General features: G+C 39.3%; 1 protein-coding gene across 1 annotated transcript in view; it reads right to left on the reverse strand.

Annotated features, from left to right (window-relative positions):
- The window catches only part of LOC107503132 (aldehyde oxidase 1-like), a 55,419-nt gene that overhangs the window by 16,797 nt on the left and 15,367 nt on the right, over positions 1-23,255 (reverse strand). Inside the window, 16 exon segments of the mRNA XM_036235841.1 lie at positions 630-733; positions 1,180-1,303; positions 2,973-3,097; positions 8,193-8,289; positions 10,163-10,285; positions 12,956-13,022; positions 13,024-13,263; positions 13,413-13,582; positions 16,626-16,718; positions 17,381-17,584; positions 18,146-18,226; positions 18,878-18,967; positions 19,886-19,929; positions 20,028-20,033; positions 20,247-20,388; positions 21,926-22,034. Coding sequence (XP_036091734.1) covers positions 630-733; positions 1,180-1,303; positions 2,973-3,097; positions 8,193-8,289; positions 10,163-10,285; positions 12,956-13,022; positions 13,024-13,263; positions 13,413-13,582; positions 16,626-16,718; positions 17,381-17,584; positions 18,146-18,226; positions 18,878-18,967; positions 19,886-19,929; positions 20,028-20,033; positions 20,247-20,388; positions 21,926-22,034 — 1,819 coding nt within the window.

The raw sequence follows: 23,255 nt of genomic DNA on the forward strand, positions 1-23,255 counted from the left end.
TGTGGGGCAGACTCCTCTTCTCTGCCTGACCTCAACTCCCACCGATTGCATTTGGGCTTTGACTTGAGCAAGAATTAACACAATAAAGATTTAAGTCCCTGGGAGTTTTGAGTTGTTTGTTAGAGCCATTAGCCACTCTGACAAGTAAATTTATTTCTTAAAAAGCAAAATCATAATTATTTCCTGCTATGAAAACTTTTCTAGGAATTTCTGGGACAGAGTTTTACAAAAATACCCTTGGTATACTTAAACATGAGGAAACTATTGGCAAATAATAATTGTAATTTCATAGATGCTATTGTTATAGGAATATTCTACTTTTACCTCTTTTATATATGAGAATAGTACGGTTATCAAATCTACTTTCATGGACCTATATACTCATATACTTTCCAGTTATTCACTCTGCAGCAGCCAGTACCAGCTAGCACTTTTTCACAAACTGCCTTCTTTGAGCAAAGCAGAAAAGTTTCATTGAGCCGGCCAGTAATCAAACAATTAGCACAAGGACTAGAAAGTTAAAGAGAAGCATAATTTGTTGATCTGCTCATTGTTATTCCCTATTAGAAAGGAGCCAAAAGCTGCCCTCTGCTTTTACTGTCGCATTTGCAACACAAACCCTCGCCCACCCTTCTTCTACTCATTTTGTACTTTCCAAGGTAAGGGTGGCGACCTCCAGGTATTAGTATGTCTTCTCGTTCCAGAATGCAGCGGACTGCATGACCATGTATGTCTAAAACAGAATAAAAGCAAGAGAGGTAAACACTTTTATCAAGTAGGTATTTTCTGGGGTTTATAAGCTGAGTGGCACCTACACACATTACAGGACAACAGAACTATTCCCTGAGGCCAGGCTGTGCTGATCGCAAGCACACACAGTGCTAAGGACAAGTAACTCCCACTCTTTCAGAACCTATTTCTGTCTATGCTCCAAGTATTATAGTATTTTCACTGTGGTTTTTATTCTTTTCATTAATTGATTCTCATTTTAGTTCTTATAGCACTTAGTTTGACAATTTAATATAAAAAAAAGTGATAAGCTGGCAGCTTGTTTGTATATATTTATAAGTGATTTTAAATAATCTTAACTCAGAGATTTCCTCTTTAATTCCAATATTGCTAATATGCAGCATGACCTCATTTTAATTTTAGTCTATTGAGGAGATTTTCTCCGCTTACTTGTTTGCAGCAAACGCAGTGATGGCGCCATGATGCCAGCTTTTATCACCTCCCTCCCCTCGCCGAATGCCCCGCCAACACACTTTATGTGACATATGACCTTGTTAGCTGAGTGATAACAGTTCTCATTAATCTGACAGGGAAAGCGACAGCCCTAACACATTTTGATTCCATAATGTTGTACATGATACACAAACTGTGTGGTTATACTAAATAACAGGATGATTTCCAATAACTTAGGCATGCGTCCATGCCGCCCTCAGTGGTATTTGGCTATAATGACGTCAAATCTATCGTCAATATCAAGTAGTCTTTTCAATAGCAATGAAGTATTTCTGTATTAATAATCAACATAAAATTCCCCATAAACTATACCTAAAGTATCCTTTTCTCACTAATCCCCAGGGATATGTTTCCTGAAGCAGTGAGGTTTCGTGGCCTTCCAAACCTCCCTCGGGTTGGGTCTTTCCCCTGTACTCTACTGTTCTCCACTGGAGAATGCACACATCTCACCTCCCGTTTGGATAACTGTTACAGTTGGCCAATGTTTCTTTTCTGGATGCAGGTCTAGCTCTTCCTTCCATGCCTCTAATGTTTAGAGGTCATTTAGTCCTAACCACTGGTGTTTATAGACCGGAAGCTAAGAGGGATAAAGTGATAGGCTGAAGGACACACAAGAAGGAAGGAGCGGAACAGGACTGGAATGGAGGTTGCCTCACCCTTCTAGGTGTTCTACATTCTCCACATTTTAAAAAGATGTCATTCTCCACATTCCCACATTCCTACTTGCTCTGGTAAACAACACTGCTCCTTACGACCTACTGAATCAAGACCCCTCTGCTTTGTTCTCCTTGCTCTCACCCTGATGTTTAGACTAGCCGCCCCTCAGTGCATCCTCCTTTCCAGCTTGGGCACACATATGGGCAATACACGTTTGCAGAAGGGATGGGTGAATGAATGCATAAATGAGTGGTATTTTATCTTGGTGTGGAATTGCCTAGGAATGGCATCTCTTCTCATCATCTAGACAAACCTCACTCTCAGTATAAATCTAAACTTAAGACTTCATTTTCATGGAACTTCCCCAATGATTCTAGCCCTTAGTGGCCCTTTTTTCTCTTAATTCTTCCCCATATGAAAATTCTAACTTAGGTGATTTATACTAGGTTGCATTCTGCCTGATATGGTTTCCTAACTGCTTCATGTGAGTTGGGTACTATAGGCTTTGGAAGGCAGGCGGCCTTTTTTATTTTTTATTCTTTTGTTCCAGTTTTATTGAGAAACAATGGACATCTGTCACTGTATAAGTTTAAGATGTACAGTATGATGGTTTGTTTTACATATATTGTGAAGTGATTACCACAATAAGTTTAGTTGACATCCATCATCTCATATAGATACTATAGGAAAAAGAAAAAAAGAAAAAAAGTCTCCTTGTGATGAGAATTCTTAGGATTTACTCCTTAACCACTTTCCTCTATCATTATTCAGCAGTTTAAGTGATAGTTATCATTTATATTGTATTCTTAACAGTGCCAGGAGCAAAGCAAAAGAGACCTGCTGATTCCACAATTGTTTTAAAGTTACAGATCTACAAAAAGAAGGCCTCTACTTTTATAATACTAACTTAAAACCTTTAAATTGTATGGTTATTAATACCCAAATGGATATGGTTATTAGTACTCCAAATTCTGTCAGTCTCTGAAATGACATTTTTGTTTCTAATTTCTCCTGGTATATTTTGCTGGCAGAAACCATTTAGCCATCTTCCCTCTACAATGGCCCCACCTCACCTGTATGTCTTTGGGAAACTATGTGGACACGTAGACGTCCATTTCTCAATCCTCACCTTTGGGAACAGCAAGCATGTTTTGGTTTTCCATAGAAAAATGTTCTTGATCTTCCATACGTACTTCACCTGTTAGAGGAAAATACACCAGAATCAAAAGGCAGTCAGATATGACAAGAAGCATTTTCCAGCTGTCATCTCCTGTATCAGGCTCCATGGTAAAGGGCAACAAACAACAATATTTAGCTTTGATTATACTTTCATATTTGAAGAAGAGTCTGTAGAGGACTATGTCATGTCTGACAATACAGTAGATTACAGAGTCCTCGGGAAAGGTGTGTAACTTTATAGAACAGAAATAGTATGGCAAGGAGATTTCCAGTTCCAAGACAAGTTGGAGTAGATGCATTTCTCCCTGTTCCCTCTGCTAAGTACATCTAACAATCCTGAACATTATACATTATACATTATACATTATATATATATATAGACTCTGAAAGGTAGGGAGGAAGGGAGGAGAAAGCAAACCAGCTACGGACTTTGGGACCCAGGGAAAGACAAAATGGTGAATTTAGTGGGTTTTGTTGTTGTTCGCTTTGTATAGCACATAATTTTGCTAGAGAAGCCAGAAATCCAAAAACATAGTAGGCAAAGACAGGGGAAAAACGTCCCAAGAAAAGCCTATTTTGTAAAGGACAAAGAAAAGGGAAGTCTAGCAAGACAGAAAGCTTTTATATAAAAACTATTCTACCTAGTCAAACAGTACAGAAAAAACAACCATGGCCCTATCTTTATTTGCAAAAGTCAAATGGAGAACTGGACTTCCCCATTATCAGGTTGTAATGAGGTACCCCAATCCTCTGCTGAGGTGGTGTCAGCAGAGGCCATATGGGGAATCTAGACTTCCACCCTCCATCATTTCTCCATCTCCCACCCTTACCCCCCACCCCCAAACACTGGGTCAGAAGAGTTCTGGTAAAATAGAAGATTTAAGCAAGATTTAGAGGCTTATAACATAATACCCCAAATGACCAGGATATAATCACAAATCACTCATTATACCAAGAACTCAACCTGAATGAGAATAGATAAATAGCAGAAGCCAACACTGAGATGACATAGATCTTGAAATTATACAATAAGGATTTTAAAGCCGCTATCATAAAAATTCTTTAATGAGCTCTGACATAAACACTTAAAATAAATGGAAAAAAAAATAGAAAATCTCAACAGAGAAACAGAAGATATAAAAATAACCAAATGAAAAATTTCAGAACTAAGAAATACAACGAAAATATAAGAGGCTCAATGAATGAGCTCGAGAACAGAATAAAGAGAACAGAGGAAATTATCTGTGAATAAAAATATAGAACAACAGAAATTTCCCACCTGAACAACAGAGAGACAATAAACTAAAAAGAAAATGAATAGAACATCAGGAATTTGTATGACTAAAATAAAAGATAAAAAATTTGTGTCATCGAAGTCAAGTACTTCAAGAAATAATAGCTGAAAAATTCCATTCTCAAACTTGGTAAAAGATGCAAACCTACAGATTCAAGAAGCAGAGATTTCTCATAAGAAAGAAAGTACATTTCTCATGAGAAGCCATGGAGGCCAGAGGAACTGGTACATCTTTCTTCAAGTACTAAAAGACCTGTCTACTTGGATTTCTATATTGAGTAAAAAAATATCCTTCAAGAATGAAAAAGAAATCAAGACATTCTCAGATGAAGGAAAAGTAAGAGAGCTTGTCTTCAACAGACCTATCCTAAAATAATGAACTGCTAAGAAAAGTTATTGAAATAGACAAGAAATGATTTTAAAAGATCTTGGAACATCAGGAAGACAAGAGAAAGAATTAAAATGCAGGTAAACACAATAGACTTCCTTTCCTCTTGAGTTTTCTAAATTTGAAGCAAAATTATAACATTGCTTCAGGGGGTTCTTAATGTGTGCAGAAAACATTTAAAGACAATTATAAATGAGGGAGAGTATGCCTGGGCCAAAGGAATGAGGAATGTCCCACACTGTATTTGAGTGTGGTTGTCTAAAAAACAAAATTAGAATGAGTGTCCACCAAACAAATTCTATATGTTGGTTACCTCTGTATGTGTCATCCCTTTCAAAAATCTACATTTAACATGGACGAGAACTAACTACTGATTGTCAAAGTTATAGAACCACATACTCACATACACACACACAACACATACAAACAAAAAAACACCCTACTACAGATAAATCAAAATAGAATTCTAAAAAATGTTCAAGTAACACATTGAAAGTCAGGGAAAAAAACTAAAAACGGAGGTTAAAAAAAAAACAATACAACGATGATAATCATCATGTTAGGTGGAAGGCAGAACTCTTAAAAATTAAAAATGTACCCAATAATGAGATTTATACATTGTTTGAAGGAGATTCCCAAGGAAATCTTTTGTATTGCAGTCTGGACTTCCTATCTGATTTAAAATCTGAGTACAGAAAGAGTGTGGACGAATGGACAGATTCTGCTTCATTTATAAAACACAAAAATTGAAATGTCAAGAACTCAGATCTCAATTTCAATTTAAGCTTTATCAAAGACTGTACATTGGAAAACCCACTTGTCAGTAGGCTCAAAGTGGCCTTAACGATGATAAAGCCATTAAGATATGAAGGCGTTTATCTGTACCCGCCCCCTCCCCAACAGGATAGGTTGTGGTTTGCAATACTGATGATTAGACTGATCCATTTAGAATTTATTTTGTTAAACCTCTACCTCGTCTAAAAAATGGAGAGCAAAGACATATTGGGCAAAGCTGTTTCTATTTAAACCTGTACGGCAGGCAAGCTTCTAGAGCCCTGTTTCGTGTGCTACTGTCAAACCGCGCCCCCCCCAGCCCCCCGCCCCCACCGACTCTGCCCCCACCGGCTCCGCGGTGCCCTCTTTTCACCTGAGGGTATTGCTCTCAACTCTCTAGGTGGGAAACCAATTTGTTCAACTAATCCCTGAGATGAAACTTTATCCCTGTATGGGTGCAGGAGTGATTCCTCCAGACATATTTACATTTTAATAAGTGGCCCTTAAAGACGGTAAAGCCATTAAGATATGAAGGAGTTTATCTGTAACCTGCCCAACAGGACAGGTTGCGGGGAAGATAATCTCAGTTTCGAGGCTTCCAGGTCTCTTGAAAATCCTGCTACAGAGATTGTCATCTACCTCTCCAGTGTAAAACCCATCCCGGCTAACGAAATTTTAAAGAGATAAATGAGAAGCAGCTTAAAGTAGAGGAGAGAACGTGATAACTTCAGAGCTGGGAAACTTAGATAGATTTGATTGCTGGTCCATCACATGCCTCCCTGGCCTCAGCTGGCTCATTTGTAAATGGTGTTCTTTAATGCTTCTCTAGTACTATGACACGGGGGGTTAGGTAGGGCTGACTTCTTCACAGCTGGTAAAAACAAACAATAATATCACTCCCTTCGAGAACACAGTCTAAGAATTGATGTAATGCTCCACATATTTTATCTTTTAAATATTCTTTTTTCTTGGAGCAACTATTTTCCTAAGGGGCAGATAAAGTGCTGTTATGATTATTACCTCCAATTATCTCACATTGAAACTAGTAGTCAACAATTCTTAATCACAGAGTAAGAAAGGAAAATATTTCAGTTTGAGTTAAGAGAATGTAAACTTAAAAGTAATATGTATTTCCCTTATAAAGTTTCCTGTATCATTTTTATACTTTTTAATAGGGGATGATGCATGTAGCAAGTTAAAATTCAAGTAAGAGACAGATTGAATAAATTACCTAACTGAATTAAACAATTAAATACAATGTCAAGAAAAATGCAATAATTAAATTCTCACATAAAAAACGTTGTTTCAAGAACAGAGGCTAGGATTTACTATGGCACAAGTGGAGGAGCCCCCCCCCCCCCCCGCCCCGCCTCCTTAACTATTGATATTTCCAAGATGGCCACCCCATAAATTTTCCACACTAAAAATATTCCCTCTTCTCCCAAAAAACGAATTCACCTTTCGAGTGTTTGCCACATTTTATCAGTCCTAAGAATCACCTAGAACCCTGTTAAAACAGGTCAAAAACAGATTCCTGGGGTACCCTGGATTCTCCAACTCCAGAATCCTAAGAAAGGGGCACGTGAACCTCCAGGCAGGTCTCCTAAGCATCTTGCAGTGAGCAAAACTGGGATGCACTGGGTTCGATAAATGCTCGCCCGCCAGCGTGTTAGCTCAATCACAGACAACCTTTTCTAGAGAAGATCGAAAACATATAAAGCTAATAATTATTTTTGCTCACATTTATGGATCTCTTACTATGTACCAAGCTCTGTGCCAAGCACACATGATATTATCTCTTATAATCTTCATAATGGATATTTGAGATCAGCATTATTTTACGCATACACAGGCATACCTTGCATTATTATGCTTTGCTTTATTGTGCTTCACAGATGTTGCATTGTTCTACAAATTGAAGGCGAGAACCTCCACCAGCAAAAAGATTACAATTCATTTTAGTGCAATGACCTGGAAACAAACCAGCCCTATTTCTGAGGTATGCCTGTATACATGATGGAAGGAAGCCTGGAAGGAAGGAGAAAGCAGGGAAGGAAGGGAGGGAAAAGTCAGAGAGAGAAAGGATGAGAGAGAAAGAAACACAGGCTCCGGAAATCCTAAAAAAGGCTATCAATCCCACCCCCAGCATTGTTACTTTGTAGCTGTTGTATGACCATGGTCTTGCTCCTTAACGCTCTGAGCCTCAGTTTCTCAAGCTGCAGGGTGATTGTGAACAGGAAAAAAGACATCCATATAACAACTAGGGCCACAGCTGCTTCCCCTCTCATCATGTTTTTCAGGTAGTTTTACCTTCAAGAATTTGATCAGCCAATTTAAATGCTTCATTAACATTTTCATATTTCAGTTCCCTTCCAGAGCAAGTGGTCACCACATGGGGGCTGCCATGGACAACACCTGGGCCTCCCACTTTGCCTCCCTGCTGTGCTCTTCTCACACACACACACACACACACACACACACACACACACACACACACACACGGGAATGCATTTGTGAATGAGCTGCCTGTTTCCAAGGAGCAACACCCACCTAGGCCGGTTTCTAGAAGGCAAAGGTAGCATTACACTAGACATTTTTAGAAGCCTTCCGGGATTGCTTCTTCTCTCATCATTTTTTTTTTTTTTCAGATAATTTTACTTTCAAGAATTTGATCAATCACTTTAAATATTTCATCAACATTTCCATATTCCAGTTTCCTCTCTTGCTCAAAGAAGGAGTTTTGTTGTATAACTTCCTAGGAAGAGAATAGAAAAGTGAGGTCACCTGGGCGTGAGAGCCAGCCCTATGGCAGTAGACGCGCCATGGACCATGGGGCACCATATGAGTCTGGGCAGCATTCTTCCTTTCACCCCAAATCCCATGAACTTTTGGCATAACCCCATGAGCTGAGCTAAGAACCAGGCTGCAGAGACTCTCCACGGAGCAAATGCAAATGTCCTCATTGAGTCAAAACAAACGACTGTACGCTCAGAAAAAACCTGACACGTGAGTGGTCCCGGAAAGGCACTAGTATTTTCCAGGCAGACTATTCTCTTCATTCCATAGCCCATTTGATGCAGCCAAGGCCACACAGAGCTTGGACCGAGTCAGAGTTGTGTCTGTTTTCTAGCTGTTTGACAGTTGGTCTGCTACTTCACGTCTCTGAGCCGCATTTGTCTAACTCCCAAACAAAATGTTGGGGAAGGAATATATTAAAGTAAGAAAGCATAGCATGCAAACTATAAATGAAAAGAGTCATAAAGAGAACAGAATGTTTGAATTTGAAACTGGTCAGGAAAATTTAGAAGGCCTAATCACTCTTTGATTCCAATTAAACTCCTATATTTTTGGCTTCTTGACTTGAATTTAATTTTAAAACACTGAGGACACTGTCCAGAAACAAACTTTGAGCAACTAGGCATCAAGCAGTGTGACAGGAGACACACTCAAGGCCAAGTTCTCTTGGAGACACTAATCTTGGCCAAGTCATTTCCTCCTTTTCTTCCTCAGGGCATGTAGTTGCCTAGAGAATGACTTATTCATTACGCTGTGAAGATAATATTCTATTCTCAGAGTGCATGTGCTGGATCTGATCTATCCATGCTGCCTTCCCAACTTTTAGGCTTTTATTAATTAGTAAATTATAAGAACCAACGAAATTTATGCAGAAGAATACTCTGCCATTGCCTGGAGGTGAGTCTTAAAACTTTTATAAATTTCAAATTCCTTTCTAAGAAATAGGATAGGAAATGCAAATCTTCTATTTGTTTAAGTTGCCTAAATCCTAGTAGGCATCATAGGATCTATTTCTCAGACTCATTTAAGTTATATCTGAAGGGATCTAAAAGTAGTGTCTCCAATATTTGCTTCCTAGAGCATCTCGTTGGTTTTCACTGTGTGTCTGAAAGAGTCAGGGTGAAGGCGAATATAGCAAGTCCTCACTTCACATTGATAGGTTCTTAGACCCATAGCGAAATGATGTATAACAAAACTAATTTTACTATAGGCTAATTGATAGAAACAAGAAGTAGTTGCCTAAGCCATCTCATTAACGTCCTATTGAACCAATGTTGAAGGAAATGGCATTATTCAAGGACCCACTGAATAGGTTTACAGGGTGTGTCCCTCTCCTGGACATTGTTGGTTGCCCATCCAGCATTCCCCTCACCTGTCCCCTTCCAAACAATGCTCAGGTTTCTGTTTAGATCTCCCCACCGCCATACAGCCCATGGACTGACCCCCAGCAGTAACCAACAGCTCTTCCGTTCCTCTGGCTAGTCACTAATTCAGAGTTTGATATGTGACTAAGTGGCCTGATAAGGCTGGATTCGAGGACTCATGGGATGTTGAGACAATGGTGTTCTCTTTTGCTTCTTGGATAGGAACTGGTAGCTCCTGGCTGCCACCCTGCGACAATAGGAGATAAAGCCTATACTGTGGGTAGCAGGGAGGAAAGGCAGAAAATCAGGTTTCTTGCTAAAACTGATACAGTTTGGGGCCTATAAAGCCCCTGTGCTTTGGAAGCCACTTTGAATGAGATTTTCCTTCCTGTTAATGTAGTTGAATGAAGCATTTTAACTGATACACCACTGAAATCTGCTCTTCTGGCACCACCCTGGAACAATTACCTCAATTGTTAGAATCACTAGCTCCAAATCTTGGTAGACAATCTTCACTCGCTTTGCAGCTCTCTTTGCCTGAACCTCAGACCCCGCGATCACGGCACAGACAAGCCGACCCACGCGAAACACCTACAATACGGAAAAGACCTTTGTTCTCCAGGAGGGCAAGCCCCAGGCCCTCGCTCCTCGTTCACTTTTCTCCTTCCTTTCTCTTTTCTCCTCCCTCTCAGCACAGAGCTAGACACACTGTAAATGACCCCTTTACAGGTGTCCTAACCTCTGTGCAGTGGTTAATTTAACAAAGGCTTCTGTAGGGAAGTGCATTTGTCAGAGTTGGCCTGCCGCCCCCAGGCACTGGGGAAGCTCAGGTCTTTTTGATGCATCGGTGGCAGTGGTGGCTGAGGAGGGACAGGGGTGCTGCTGCCTCTTTTACAGCAGACTGAGGTTCCAGGCCAAGTGTACAGGACTGACCAAGGGCCAGCTGGCCTAGTAGAGCCGGTCCCACAGCGTGACTTGTGGCTGCCACACCGTGAACAGGGCCATTCTGAGAGGTGGTTTCTGTCTTCGTGGACAGGAGAGCAAGAAGGTCACAGTCTAATTCCTCCAGAGAGAAAGAGGGAGAGGATGATTACACAATGCTGCCGGTGAACAAGTCTGTGCCCCGGACTGTGGTGGAACACAGGCTTTTCATGAAGAGATGTGAGACCGTACTAGCCACGATCTGACCGAGAACAGAACAGTCGTCCTTTTACTTGCAGGTGGGGGAAGTGGCCTAAGGAGTTCACACGGGGACCAGGGCAGAAAGCTGACGGGGAAGGGGGCGGAAAACAAAACCAAGGCTCAAGAAAGGTAAAATAGTCGGTGTTAAGGGTGGAAATTTTTCAAATGGCCAAATTCTGCTTCCATTGTTTAATGTTAAACAGGGTGTAGTTCTAGGAGATATTCTGTGCAAAGATATGCTCATGTTAAGGGTGTAGTTATCCTGTGTAAAGATATGTTAATGGCCAGCCTCTGCTTCTGTAAACCTGCTTGCTTGCTAGAGAGGGTTTTGGGGCTTTTTAAGCTATTCCTTTTAGAGGCTCGGGGCTGATTCTCTAGTGGGGAGAGTCAGTTGCCAGCCGGCTAATAAAGGCTCACAATTCATCTCAATTGGCTCCGTGGGTCTTAAATTTGATCGCACCACGACAGTCAGGACTGGAAGAAGTCATCGTGACTGTTTAGTTCTCTCCCATCATCACAATTAAAATTTAATTGGTCATTTAAAAAATCTCCATTAGACTTTTAGGTCTTTTTTACAATGAACACATAGTAGTTTTACCATTAGAAAAAATGTTAGAAAAAAACCTTAAATCCGGCACGCACGGACACAGACACACACATAGACAAACACACACACAGACAAACACACACACACACACACACACACACACACACACACGAGCTTGTTTGTTGGGTGGGTGAGGGCAGTGGGGAGATAAATGAAATGAATGGCAAAATGTTGCTCATTGTTGAATCTATATTTTCTTTATGTTTAAAATTTCTACAATGGAAAAAAATTATAAAGGCATAATGTACCCTAGACAAATGTTGAAAAAGGAATGACACCAACAAAGGCAGTCATTTACAACGGCTTGGTTCTCCACTCTCCACTGATGCCTGGTTTTGACTCTGTGGCCTGGCACGCAGACCTGGTCCCTTAAAAGCTCATAATCGACATACCCACACCTCAGAGAGCAGGTACTATCATGCAGGCTAACACAGTTTTGCTTGATTAGTTAACATTTATGCAAAGGCCTTAATTCCCATTGTCTTCCACCAATGCCATACTAAAATGTCTCGGGGGAGTTTCAACCTTGACTTGAGACTCTCAGTCATCAAGCTTTTTTTATCTTTATCAAGTCTTCCAGCAAGAGCTAGAAGTAGAGACTGTTTCAAATGATGAAGCTCTTTTGTGTAAATGCAATTGAGAAGCCTGAGTTCTGCACAAAACTTGCTGAACTGCCTATGCTGCAGTTTCTGGTAACTGAAGATACGCATTTTAATCATTTAGAACTTTCAAATGGCAACAATGCTAGCATTGTTCCTCTACTCATTTGCCCTGCTAATGGGAAACAGCATGTGGAATATACAGATGAACCAGACTTGGGGCTTCACTCAAGGACTTTTACTAAGTAGGGGAAACATATAAGACATAGAAAGAAAGAAATAAGCTTAATACAAGGTAGAGAGTGCATTAAAGATCCACTCTGCCTTTTCCTTTAGACTCTAAGCTCTGTGAGGGTAAGGACCACATGGGTCTTGTTCAGTTTTAGTGACCGGCCCTAGGAAGTGCTTACTTAAAAATACTTGTTGAATACATGGCAATATAAATGGAGGTGAGTTCAGAGATTTCATGGATTAAAGAATATGGAAAGGCTTCATGGTAGAGACACTACTTGAACTTGGACTTGGACTTTGGACACACTGACTGAGGCAATGGCATGAGATTCTCAGGAGAGGAATTAGCAAATAAAAGTTATCACTATGCTCTTCTCTTTAATAATTGTTATTAGCCTACTATCTCGCTACTAAAAAATATAAAACAATCAAGTATCTTCTATATAACTAGTCAACTTCTTTACTTATGTGGAAAATGAATATATTTGAATTAATTCTCTGCTAGAATATAGTGTTTTGTAACAATCATTCAAAGAATATTGGAATCCTTTATAATGTGTTAAATGCAATGCTGTCTTTAAGAAAACATCAAGTGCCATTATGGAGGAAGTTATTTTTAAAACAGAAGCAACAATGCAGTACCTCATCTGACCCCAGAAGTTTCTCAGGTTTGGTTAAAAGGCAGGAGTTTACATCCTGAAGATGTTCCTGTCACGACGTCTACCACACTTGGCAGGCTTAGGGGTTCTGACAGATCTGGAGACCCGGATGGGAACACACAGAGCAGAGCTCCACACGGCAGCCCCACAGGCCCAAGAACAAGGAGAAGGGGCTTAATTGGAGAGTAAGATATGAGAGAGGGAGGATATGTTGCAGAATCCTCCAGTAGTTCTGTCAGACCATTGGGAAAAAATTCCTCGGACAATGAAATTATTAGATGGAGGGACAAACTAGTAAATCCGACGTTGCGATCCCATTTCACCTCTAATGTGCATCATCAATAAATAGCTTACCTTCATCATTCCATTATTTTTCACTAATGTGACTTAGATGAAAAGGCAATTGTTAATGTCTGTTGGGTAAGAACTTTATCACTTACGTAATCTTAGCATGAGTTCTTGAACTTGTTACAAAAGCCAAGAAAAATTCCCAGTCCACTGCAGGCATGTCGTCACAGTAAATGGCTTCACCTGTGGCATGCTTAAAACCAGACAGATGCATGATGGGATGACCAACTGGGTCTTGAGGAAGCTGTTTTGGGTCTACCTTCTGTTTAATCGATAACCAATATATCATTTTTATGATCATAGTATGCACATCTCCCATAAGAGAGTAGCTATATAATTTACATCTGAACCAGAATATGTTTAAAAATGAAAACTGTCACTATTAATAGTAGCACCAGGACAATAAGCCTATTTTAATAATCCAATAGGAAAAGTGGGATGGGTAGATAGCCATGATATTGTTCTTATTTTTTTCCCCCCACCTTTTTGAATATAGACCACAAACATCTCTAATACAAATTTCATTTGTGTAAGTAAATAAATATAAATCTTCCTGGTAATGTAAAAATTATGTCTTCTTGCTAATGCTCATAAATTTCTTTACATTTTAGTATCAAAATTCTTTTCCTGTATCTAAGCAAGGCACATAAATTTTGCAGAAGAGTGTGATGAACCCAGGAATATGACTATAGAAAATATTGAGGGCATGTATACATCCAGAAGAGACTTTTTCCCCTTATTTTGAGTGAAGAAGTCTAAGAAATAATTGGTAAAACTCATAACTTAGATACTCCTAATAAAGAATGAAGCTAGAGGGAGATGCCTTTTGAATAGTGATTAATATTATTCTTTCTTTAAGAGCCACAGAGTATAATGTCATAATGTTTCATTATCCAAATTAAGAAATATGACCTCACCCCTAGTATTTCAAATGAGAGAATTGTTAGCTTTCCTAGTTGGTTAGTTATCAGTAGAAGAAGAATTGGAGGTATGAAGAAAGAAGGGGTTAAGAGACATGATATAGGCCAAGCTCAGAGACTGGAGTAAAGGCAGTGGCTGCTAAGGTACTGATGATGGGAGTGTGGGAGGTAGAAATTCTAGAAAAACTGACAGCCATGAGTGGGCAGCTCTGGGTTTGGAGTTCTGCCTCTGGGGCTGCCTGCTAAGCTGTGCTGGCCAGCCCCATCCCCAGCTCACTGGGTCCGCATTTGGTACTAGGACTGAGGCCGGGCTCCTGGAAACTTTCTCTGGAAGACTTGGGGGTGAGGGGCATACAGTATGTCAGCCATAGTGAGGCCTGGAAAAAGCTATGGATGTCTCCCTTACCACCCCATCTGTTGTCCTACACTGCAGTTGAAGCAGCCCCAATACACACCAGCTCCGTTGACATAGCTCATAGATTTGTCCTCATAACAGAATGCTCTCAGCGGGTCTCTTCTTTCTCCTCTGAGCTGCTGAAATAGTGATTAAAAGAAAAATAAATGTATGAGGGCTCTATTAGGTATGGTTTTTATGTTTCAGATGGTAGAGATTGACTCCCCCTGTAAAATACCCTCACTATGATGCTGTGCTGGGCTCTCAATTTGAATAATATTTGAGTGAAAAATTCGTATCTTATTATTATTATTTTTTAATCCTAGAAGGCTTCTTCCTTCCTGTAAAGCAAAACTCCAGATAATTCATAAACTTAGACACTAAGGAAACACATATGTAGGTATCTATAAAGACTCTTGGAGTTTTTCGTAATTAACACTTTTTACTGTAAATAATGAAACACATCATAGCACTGAAAAAAGAAGGCTTTGAACCCTTGCTGTGTCAAAAGATTGAAGAAAAATCCCAAAATATATTTTTGTCTTATTCTATAATCAAATACAAAATTAATTATTTTAGTTGAAGATTTGACACTTTTTTTTGGCAATTAGTCATGATGAATTTACTAGTGAAAGAGGCTGTACTTGATACCTATTTCTGTTTGTTCTGTGGCTAAAGATACAATGGAAGAACGAATACTGTCTCCTCGAACTGCTCATCTCTTCAAGCTGTGTCAAAATGCTTTCAAAGCAAATGGATTGACTTGGGGGAAAAATGCTCATCATGAGTACTGAAGTTGCTCTAGCAATGTGAATGTGTGTGTGTGTGTGTGTGTGTGTGTGTCTGTGTGTGTGTGTGTGTGTGACATATTGCTTCCAAAACTTGTCTTGCGATCTATAATAGCAAACTCCCCTTTAAGATTATCAACTATGTGAAGATGATCACTTTTCTTTGGATGATTTGAATGCCTATTAATTTGTTGTTTTTTGTAAAGTTTATTCCATGGTCAAAGTTAGATATTTATAAACCAAAGGTTGAAGCTGCTATATTTTACAGAACACCAGGGAAGATGACAGCTGTTTTCATGGAATTCGACATATTTAAATTTTTAAACACATTGAACCTAAAACCTGAAGGGTGTATATCAACTTCAATATTCATTACGACATACCGTAAGCTTTTATAACTAAACCCAACGACAGATTCAATGAACTGAGGCTTTAAAAGCCCTCTTCATGTTCTTGACTTAATAAAACTCTCAAGGTAAATTTTCTTGATAATAATTTCAAGGACAAACACATTGAATCTTATTCAGTTTACCAACTGGATAACTTCAGGTGATATTTTTATGATGTTGTGGCGGAAAATTCCATCTGAAAGTTATGAGAAATTCTGTTCTCTCTGATAGTTTTTATTAGAAGCACTTGAAAATAGCTCTTAGAACTCATGTTGGATTAAACTCTAAAATGTAACTCACAGAAAAACCATTTGGTGAATAGGGACTGGGGGAGCAAAGTATCTCCACATTCAAACGAAATAAGTTAGCGGCTCTTTAAAAAAAGCATTTCTTCATTTTCATCAACTTCCAGGGGCTGTGTTTTCTGCTCCTCTGAAAATGAAATCAAAGCAGCCCCATGGCCCCGGCACAGAATGTGACATTGTGCTTGGACTTTGACAAGGCCAAGGGCAGAAGAGTGTGATGAACAAGTCAGCTCATTCACATCAATGGTATAAGGCTACAGAACAAAGCACACAGCCTTCAAGATCGAGACAGGCATTTTTAAGAAAATTACCATTGCTTGCTTAGTTTTTAGTCACAATCCTTTGACTTTGAAGTTTTAATTAACACAAAAGAAGGTTGTGAGTTTACCAGAAAGGGAACTCAGGCTTATCAAGCTTGTGAATGACTGAGAGATGAGTGGGACTGTCCCAGTGAAGGAGTCACAGCCCAGGCCCTTTGAATTAAAAAAAAAAAAAAAAAAGCCACTAACCTGGTATTTAAGTGTACTCCAGCGATGTCTGGAATGAAGATCTTCTAAAGCACTCTCATACTTGTCTACAAGGCTAGGATAGTGAACAGGGTCCTGAAAAGTAGAACTGTTGTCAATATTTAGAATGTGCCCAGAGGGTCTTAGAAGGCAGGCTAGCATGGTTTTTAACAAGCAGCTCTCATCTGAAGTATAACATTTATTAAGCAGTCGTTTTGTTCAGAACCCTGGAATTACACGCAGCTCCCCGACTTCTCGACACTCGCTCTGGAAGGTCATATATCACGAAGAGCCAAGTGCAGTAGACCACTGACTTTCATCCTCTCTGTGTTCTTAGGATTCTCTCACATGCTTTTCTAAATAACCTGAGGACTTACAAAGCAATAAAACGGGAGGATAGGAGCTAAATAAATAAAATGGAAATAAGTGAAATGCGTAAGCCAGAAAAAGGTCAAAAGCACACCATTTTAAGTATGATTAAAACTCTGTGCTGTATCACCTGGCCAGCCGGGGAGAAAGGAAAATGCAGAGGCCGCACCCTGGCCACAACCCCCTGGAGGAAGCATTCTGGAGTCCCAGAAAGAACATGTCTTAGAAATAGGTCATTTGGGTCTTTATACAAGGCTTTAAACTATGTATCTAGTGGTTATCTTTTATATTTAAAAAAAATTTTAACAGAAGATTAAAGCTGGCCAAGTCTATTATTTTTAAAAATAGAGGAATATTGAATAGCGGAAGTTGCATTGAGAAATGCATACATGGGGTTCTTTTCCCCAAAGCTGTTTCCTCATAAGGAGTCCTCTGGGCTTCCACATACCCACAGAGGTGTTCCTCATTACAATAGGGGCCTGGGGATACTTGACTTTAGCTTCTAGAAGTTCTTTCAGTGTCACTGGGGAAATCCACATCATTCTATCGCCACCCAAAATCCTGGTCCTTTGTGGTTGTTTCTCGGCCATTATCTATTGAAAAAGCAATAAGACTTTGAAATCATGTCATCACAACATTTCTGCCTGTTTCCGCTCTATCTTTATACAAACAGATAAAGGAAATAGAGATTTAAAATAAAAATAACCTAAAAGTAGAGCTTCACTAGGAATCAGAGTTCAGAGACTGTTTCAATATGTCTCCTTTTGGTGCTTTTATATCTCGAAAGAATTCATTTCAACATCTGAAGATATTGTAATATGCTTAATTTTGTCAAAACATTCTGTGGAAGAATAAAACTCAGCAAAACTGGAAGTAGAAAATGTGTCTAAACCTACAAATGTTATGATGTCATTTCATGACATTTTTTATGGATGCTAACTGCTGCCTCTTACATTCAACCATCTCCTCATGATGACTCCATCCTCATTCCTCCATCTCTACCTTGGTCCTATACTCCTTAGACCTTGGGCTAAGGATGACGGATGAACATTACTTACTTGACAATCAGCTTTTAAGAGGCTCCATAAGCGAGTACCCTTCCTGCCATTTCCCCATAAATTCCTCCAGGATGAGCTCAACTTTGCCTTACTTACCATTAGCTCGGGAGGAAATATCAATTCCTGAGTTGGATCCAGGGGCAGAAAGTCCTCTTATGAGAAGAGTTTTGGACTTGTCTTAAAAGAGAAAGCACCAGAAGTTATTGTCATCAAGCAATTCTAACTACAGTACTTTAGCTTATTTGTGGAATGAGGTTAGAAGAAGAGAGACGTACAGCAGAGAGACAAAAAAGCAGCTGGCTAGCTACAATCCGTGGGCTCTAACGCAGGCCTGGCTCCTAGCACTCAGAGCAGACGTCAGTGAGCCGCCAGCGCTCTGCACTCCCTGCACATTCTCTCGGAGTCTGGGGAAAGCAGAGGAGGCAGGCAGCAGCACCAGACATGGCTGAGAATGAGAACATCTCCGTGAATTGCCACCTATTCTATCACTACCTGCTCTTCCATCTCCCTGACATCTGCACTTTGCTTCTGGCCCTTGAAAAAAGACATGAAGGAGGCTTTAAAAAAAAGCTAAGAGACATTAAGATATGAAGGTGTTTTTTTTCTCCAATAGGGAGCTGTATTTGAACAAGGGTAATATCTGGAATGAGAAATGAAGTTGTTAGGATAGATTTTGGGGGGAAACAGAGATAGAGTGAGAATGGGAGAGAGAACATGTTGACACATCCCAAATTAATTGACCTGGGCAGCCATTTATTTTTCTTAAAAGTAAGCTGTTTTCTGCTCCTGTCCTGAGAAACCTTTATAAAAAATTTACATTTGACTGACCTTATTTCCTTCCTTAAATTCTGGTAATTCATTTATTCCTTGATTCAAACAGCAAACTCCATTTTCTTTACTTTGACAACAGCCAGAAGTCTAGTGGGTAAAAAGAAAAAACAAATAACTAAGAATTTATTGTTGATTCTACTAATAATTTTTCAGCTTTATTGGGGTATAATTGATAAATAAAATTGTATATATTTACAGTGTGCGATGTGATGATTTTACATACTGATGTTTTCTTAAATGATTACCAAAGTCAGATTAATTAACACATTCATAGTTACCATTGTGTATGTGTGGTTAAGAACACTGTCGATCTATTTTCTTAACGAATTTCAAGTACATGACACAGTATTCTTAACTATTGTCACCATAATGTAAAGATTTTATAACAAAGCCTGGCACATAGCAGTAAATATTAACAATTATTTATTGTTAATATTAATATTTAATATTTCATGAGCAATCAATATTAACAAATATTATTATAGTTTGACTTCCAAAGGGCAACCTTATGTCCCTCATTTCAAAGTTATTTGTTCACCTATTCATTTGGCAAATATTGACTGAGTGGTCACTTAATCAGTGAATGGCGACCAGCCCTGGAGATGCACAGCTTCTACTGTCAAGCTGACTGCAGTCTGGAGAACAGATAGAAGAGCAAATGGGCAATTATAGCATAGTGTGACCAATGCCATGATGGGGACATGCACAGAGGGCTGCAGGAGCATCAGGGCAGGGCACCCGACTCAGACAAACAGGACAGGAAAGACACTGGGGAAAAATTACCCATAACCAATATCAAAGTGCTCAGGTGCTCATCATGTGACTGCCAGGGCAAACTCAGTGAATGAGGATAAGATCAAATAGCAAACAACAATTACAGACATTGAGATAAAAAGTAGCCCTGTATCAGGAACAATGGCTATTCCCCTAATCGCACATGACAACCCCTACCAGTTTGTTTCATTGGAAAAATGTATACTCAATAATATGTTCCTTTCAACTCACTTTACAGAAAGTCTTTCATGCATCAATTATGGGCCTGTATCCAGCTCAATGGCAGGTCACCTAAAGGAGAAAAACCCAGCTCTGTTAATCAAAGAACCCAGAGAGAGGCAAGGACTGCCAAATGCATGATGGGAATTAGGACCGCATCCTAGAAGGAAGCCCTGTTTGACATTTCAGTCCACCTAAACTACAAAGTCAGATTTTTTTCCATCAGCAACTTTGGATATTCGATTGATATTGAAAGTTGTTGTTAAGAGTAAATGAAATTATCTTTTTATAGCATTTAATACAATGTGTGGCACAAGATAGGTGTCCAATATTAGTGCTCATCATCATCATCATCATCGAAAAACAAAAGCACGTACACATGACCTACCACCAAGGGCATCAGTTAACTGATCCAGAATGGGCTCTGGATGGTTCCTGAACAGTGTGTACATGGACATCACCATCCCAGGGGTGCAGAACCCACACTGGGTGCCATCGCATTTGGCAATCCTCTCCTGTGCTTAGAAATGCAGAATCTTGGGCCCCTCCCCAGATCTACTGAGTCAGAACCTGCATTCCAACAAGATTCCCAGGCTGTCTGTGTGCACACTGAAGCTGGATGAGAAGCCTCAGAAAACCCTGCTCATCATAGGGTTTTCTTGGGCCGGGAGGACGCGATTACTTGTCCTCACCAGACTTTGAGCTTCGTTGAAGACTCTCAGGCTTCAGAATCACCTAGGGAGCTTTAACATTTCCAAGGCTTAAGCAGCACCCAAAATCAATTGACCAAGAATCTCTGGGGATGGGGTGCAGATATGTATTTTTTAAAGATTTCTAGGTAGTTTCAATTTGTAGGCCTGAATGGGAATCACAGAGATAAAGGTGCTCCTTGGAAGTCCTTCAGAGAAATAAAATGAATTATTCTCAAGTTGAGGGAAAAAAAAGAAAAACAAACAAACAAACCAAAAACCCCAAGTATTTCCTGAATGACTTTATATGCTCACTGTTGCCGTCATACTTTTAGCACAAAGAAGATTGTTTACAAAGTTCCCATCGTTAATCCAGAAAACAATCAAGAAGGAAATGTGCCTTTATTTCTCTTCCAAATCTTCCCTCCTCCCAGCGCTCCCCCCCCCCCCCGCACCCCGCATCCAGCATGTTCTGTTTGAAGTCTTAACTTCAAAGGTGCAACCCCATTTTGGAAGCTGTCTTCCGGCTACATTGCAACCAGGAGCTTAGCAGCAGCTACTAAAGGAAAAGGTGTTTTCAGTCCTGTGAATAAGCAAGCCTACAAGGGTATCAGACAGAATACACTCCCTCTAGGTAATACTGTTGCAGAGAAAACAAACAGAACCCAAGATTCCTTCGAGTCCAGAGAACCTGAAGTTTGGCCATTTTCTATGTCACCCTGTCTTTTCCTTTTTCTATCCTCCCCTCACAAGTGACCTTCATCAACTTAGATAAAAACAAGTAGCAACAGCATTTTTATGGGCAATGCATATATAATTGAAAGACTCAGGGTCAAGGTGTCTTTTCAGTTGAGGCAAAGTTCTAACAAGGTGCTGCCTTAGGAGAAAAGCCTCAAAATTCATTAACACCTTTTATTACCTGTTTTCTGAACAAGTCCTAAATTTAACAAATCTTTTTGGTAGCTGAGGTTTGCATTCAGCTTTAAAATCATGGTTTTTTTTTTTCTCACTTTATTAAAAAAAAAATTACATCCCTTAATGCACATGACTCTCATTTCTTTATAAGTTTGGAAGATGTAAGATGGATAGGTCCCATCTAATTGGAACATAGAAAACAAATCCAGTGATCTCAAGGTTTTCTTTAAAAAGAAAAAGTCTTCTAGTCTTCGGAAAGCATCTTTCTAAGAAGTCAGTCACAAAATACCCATGCAGCCCAGGTTTCACTCTTGGTCCCTTGTTTGGCTTCATCTTTTGGCTGACAAGCAGCAGGGCCCAGACTGCTCTACTCTATTATCAGGGGCTCATCATGTCATTAATTGTTTTCAAAGCACAGAAATCCTGTGAAGAAGAGGCCCGCCCTCACCTGAACAGGATGAATCCTGGTCTTGTTGCTTTCTATGCCTTTTACTGTCATGATGGCAGCACCGTACAGAGAACAGATGGGGGTCAGACAGGCTTGGCCTGGATAATGTCTTCAGAATGCAAAAGAGAAGCACATATTATATTGTTTTCCAGTGGGAAAAGATACCGAGTATTCACTGAGCACCTTCAATATGGTTGATTTTAAATAATGTCTCAGGCTTTGTATACATTTTATCCTTAGCTCATGCCCATTTTACAAAAGTAGAATCTAAGGGTCAGAGTGATTTGCTCAGGGACACAGCTGGAGTGTCAGAGACAGGATTCACATTGGACCTCTAAATTCTAACCTCAGAACAGTTTCCACTAACTTTGTGTTTTCTCTTGAATGAGGGGCTGACATTCTCCTCTCTAGTCACATGTGATTAATCAACTAGAATACATTCCATCTTCCAGGCAGCTCCTGAGCGGAAGGTTGGTTGGGGAATTAAGTGAATTTAAAATTGTGCTTCAGAAGAAGAAATAGGATGTGGAATATAGAACTCCTCAATCCCATGAACCTACCGTTTGAAAATGTCCGACTCAAAATGACTCCTAAAATGTTTTCATTCACCAAACAGAACTACAAATAGCCAAGAAATACATGAAACAAACATTTGACTTTAAAATAACCAAGAGCAATTCAAATTAAGCAATGAGAAACACCATTTTTTATCAAAGAAAATGACAGATTTTTAAAAATTATAATATGCGTTATTAGCAAAGCTTTGGGAAAATGAAACTCATGTACTGTTGGATAAGAATGTAAATTGACAGAGCTCTTCTGGGCAACATTTTGCTGGAAGGTATAAAAATCTTTAAGATGCCAACATTCTTCTACCCTGCAATTCCATCCCTATAGATTTATCATAAACAGTCACAGACATAAATATATATCCATATATATCCATATATATATATGTTATGTACATATCACTGACATATTGCTTATAATAATGGACAATCAAAGATAATCTAAGTGATCACTATTTGGGGATTGATTTTCATACACTCAAACAATGGAACAGATACAATCATTAAAATAATATTTATTATTTTGAAAAGATATTCATGAGAAGTTAAGCAAAATATACAAGTTTCTAAACAGTTATACAGATGCTTTTGTATGTCCACACATAAAAAAATATTAGAAGGATATTGTTCATTTATAAATAATTATAAATATTTATTTAGTGCCTACTATGTGCCAGGCAGAGTTCCAGTTGCTAGGAGTGTATATTCCAATGGAAAAAAACTAGATATTTTCTATGTACATAGATATTTTCTATGTACAT

Source organism: Rousettus aegyptiacus, unplaced genomic scaffold (genome assembly GCF_014176215.1).
Source record: "Rousettus aegyptiacus isolate mRouAeg1 unplaced genomic scaffold, mRouAeg1.p scaffold_m13_p_2, whole genome shotgun sequence".
Classification (NCBI taxonomy): Eukaryota; Metazoa; Chordata; class Mammalia; order Chiroptera; family Pteropodidae; genus Rousettus; species Rousettus aegyptiacus.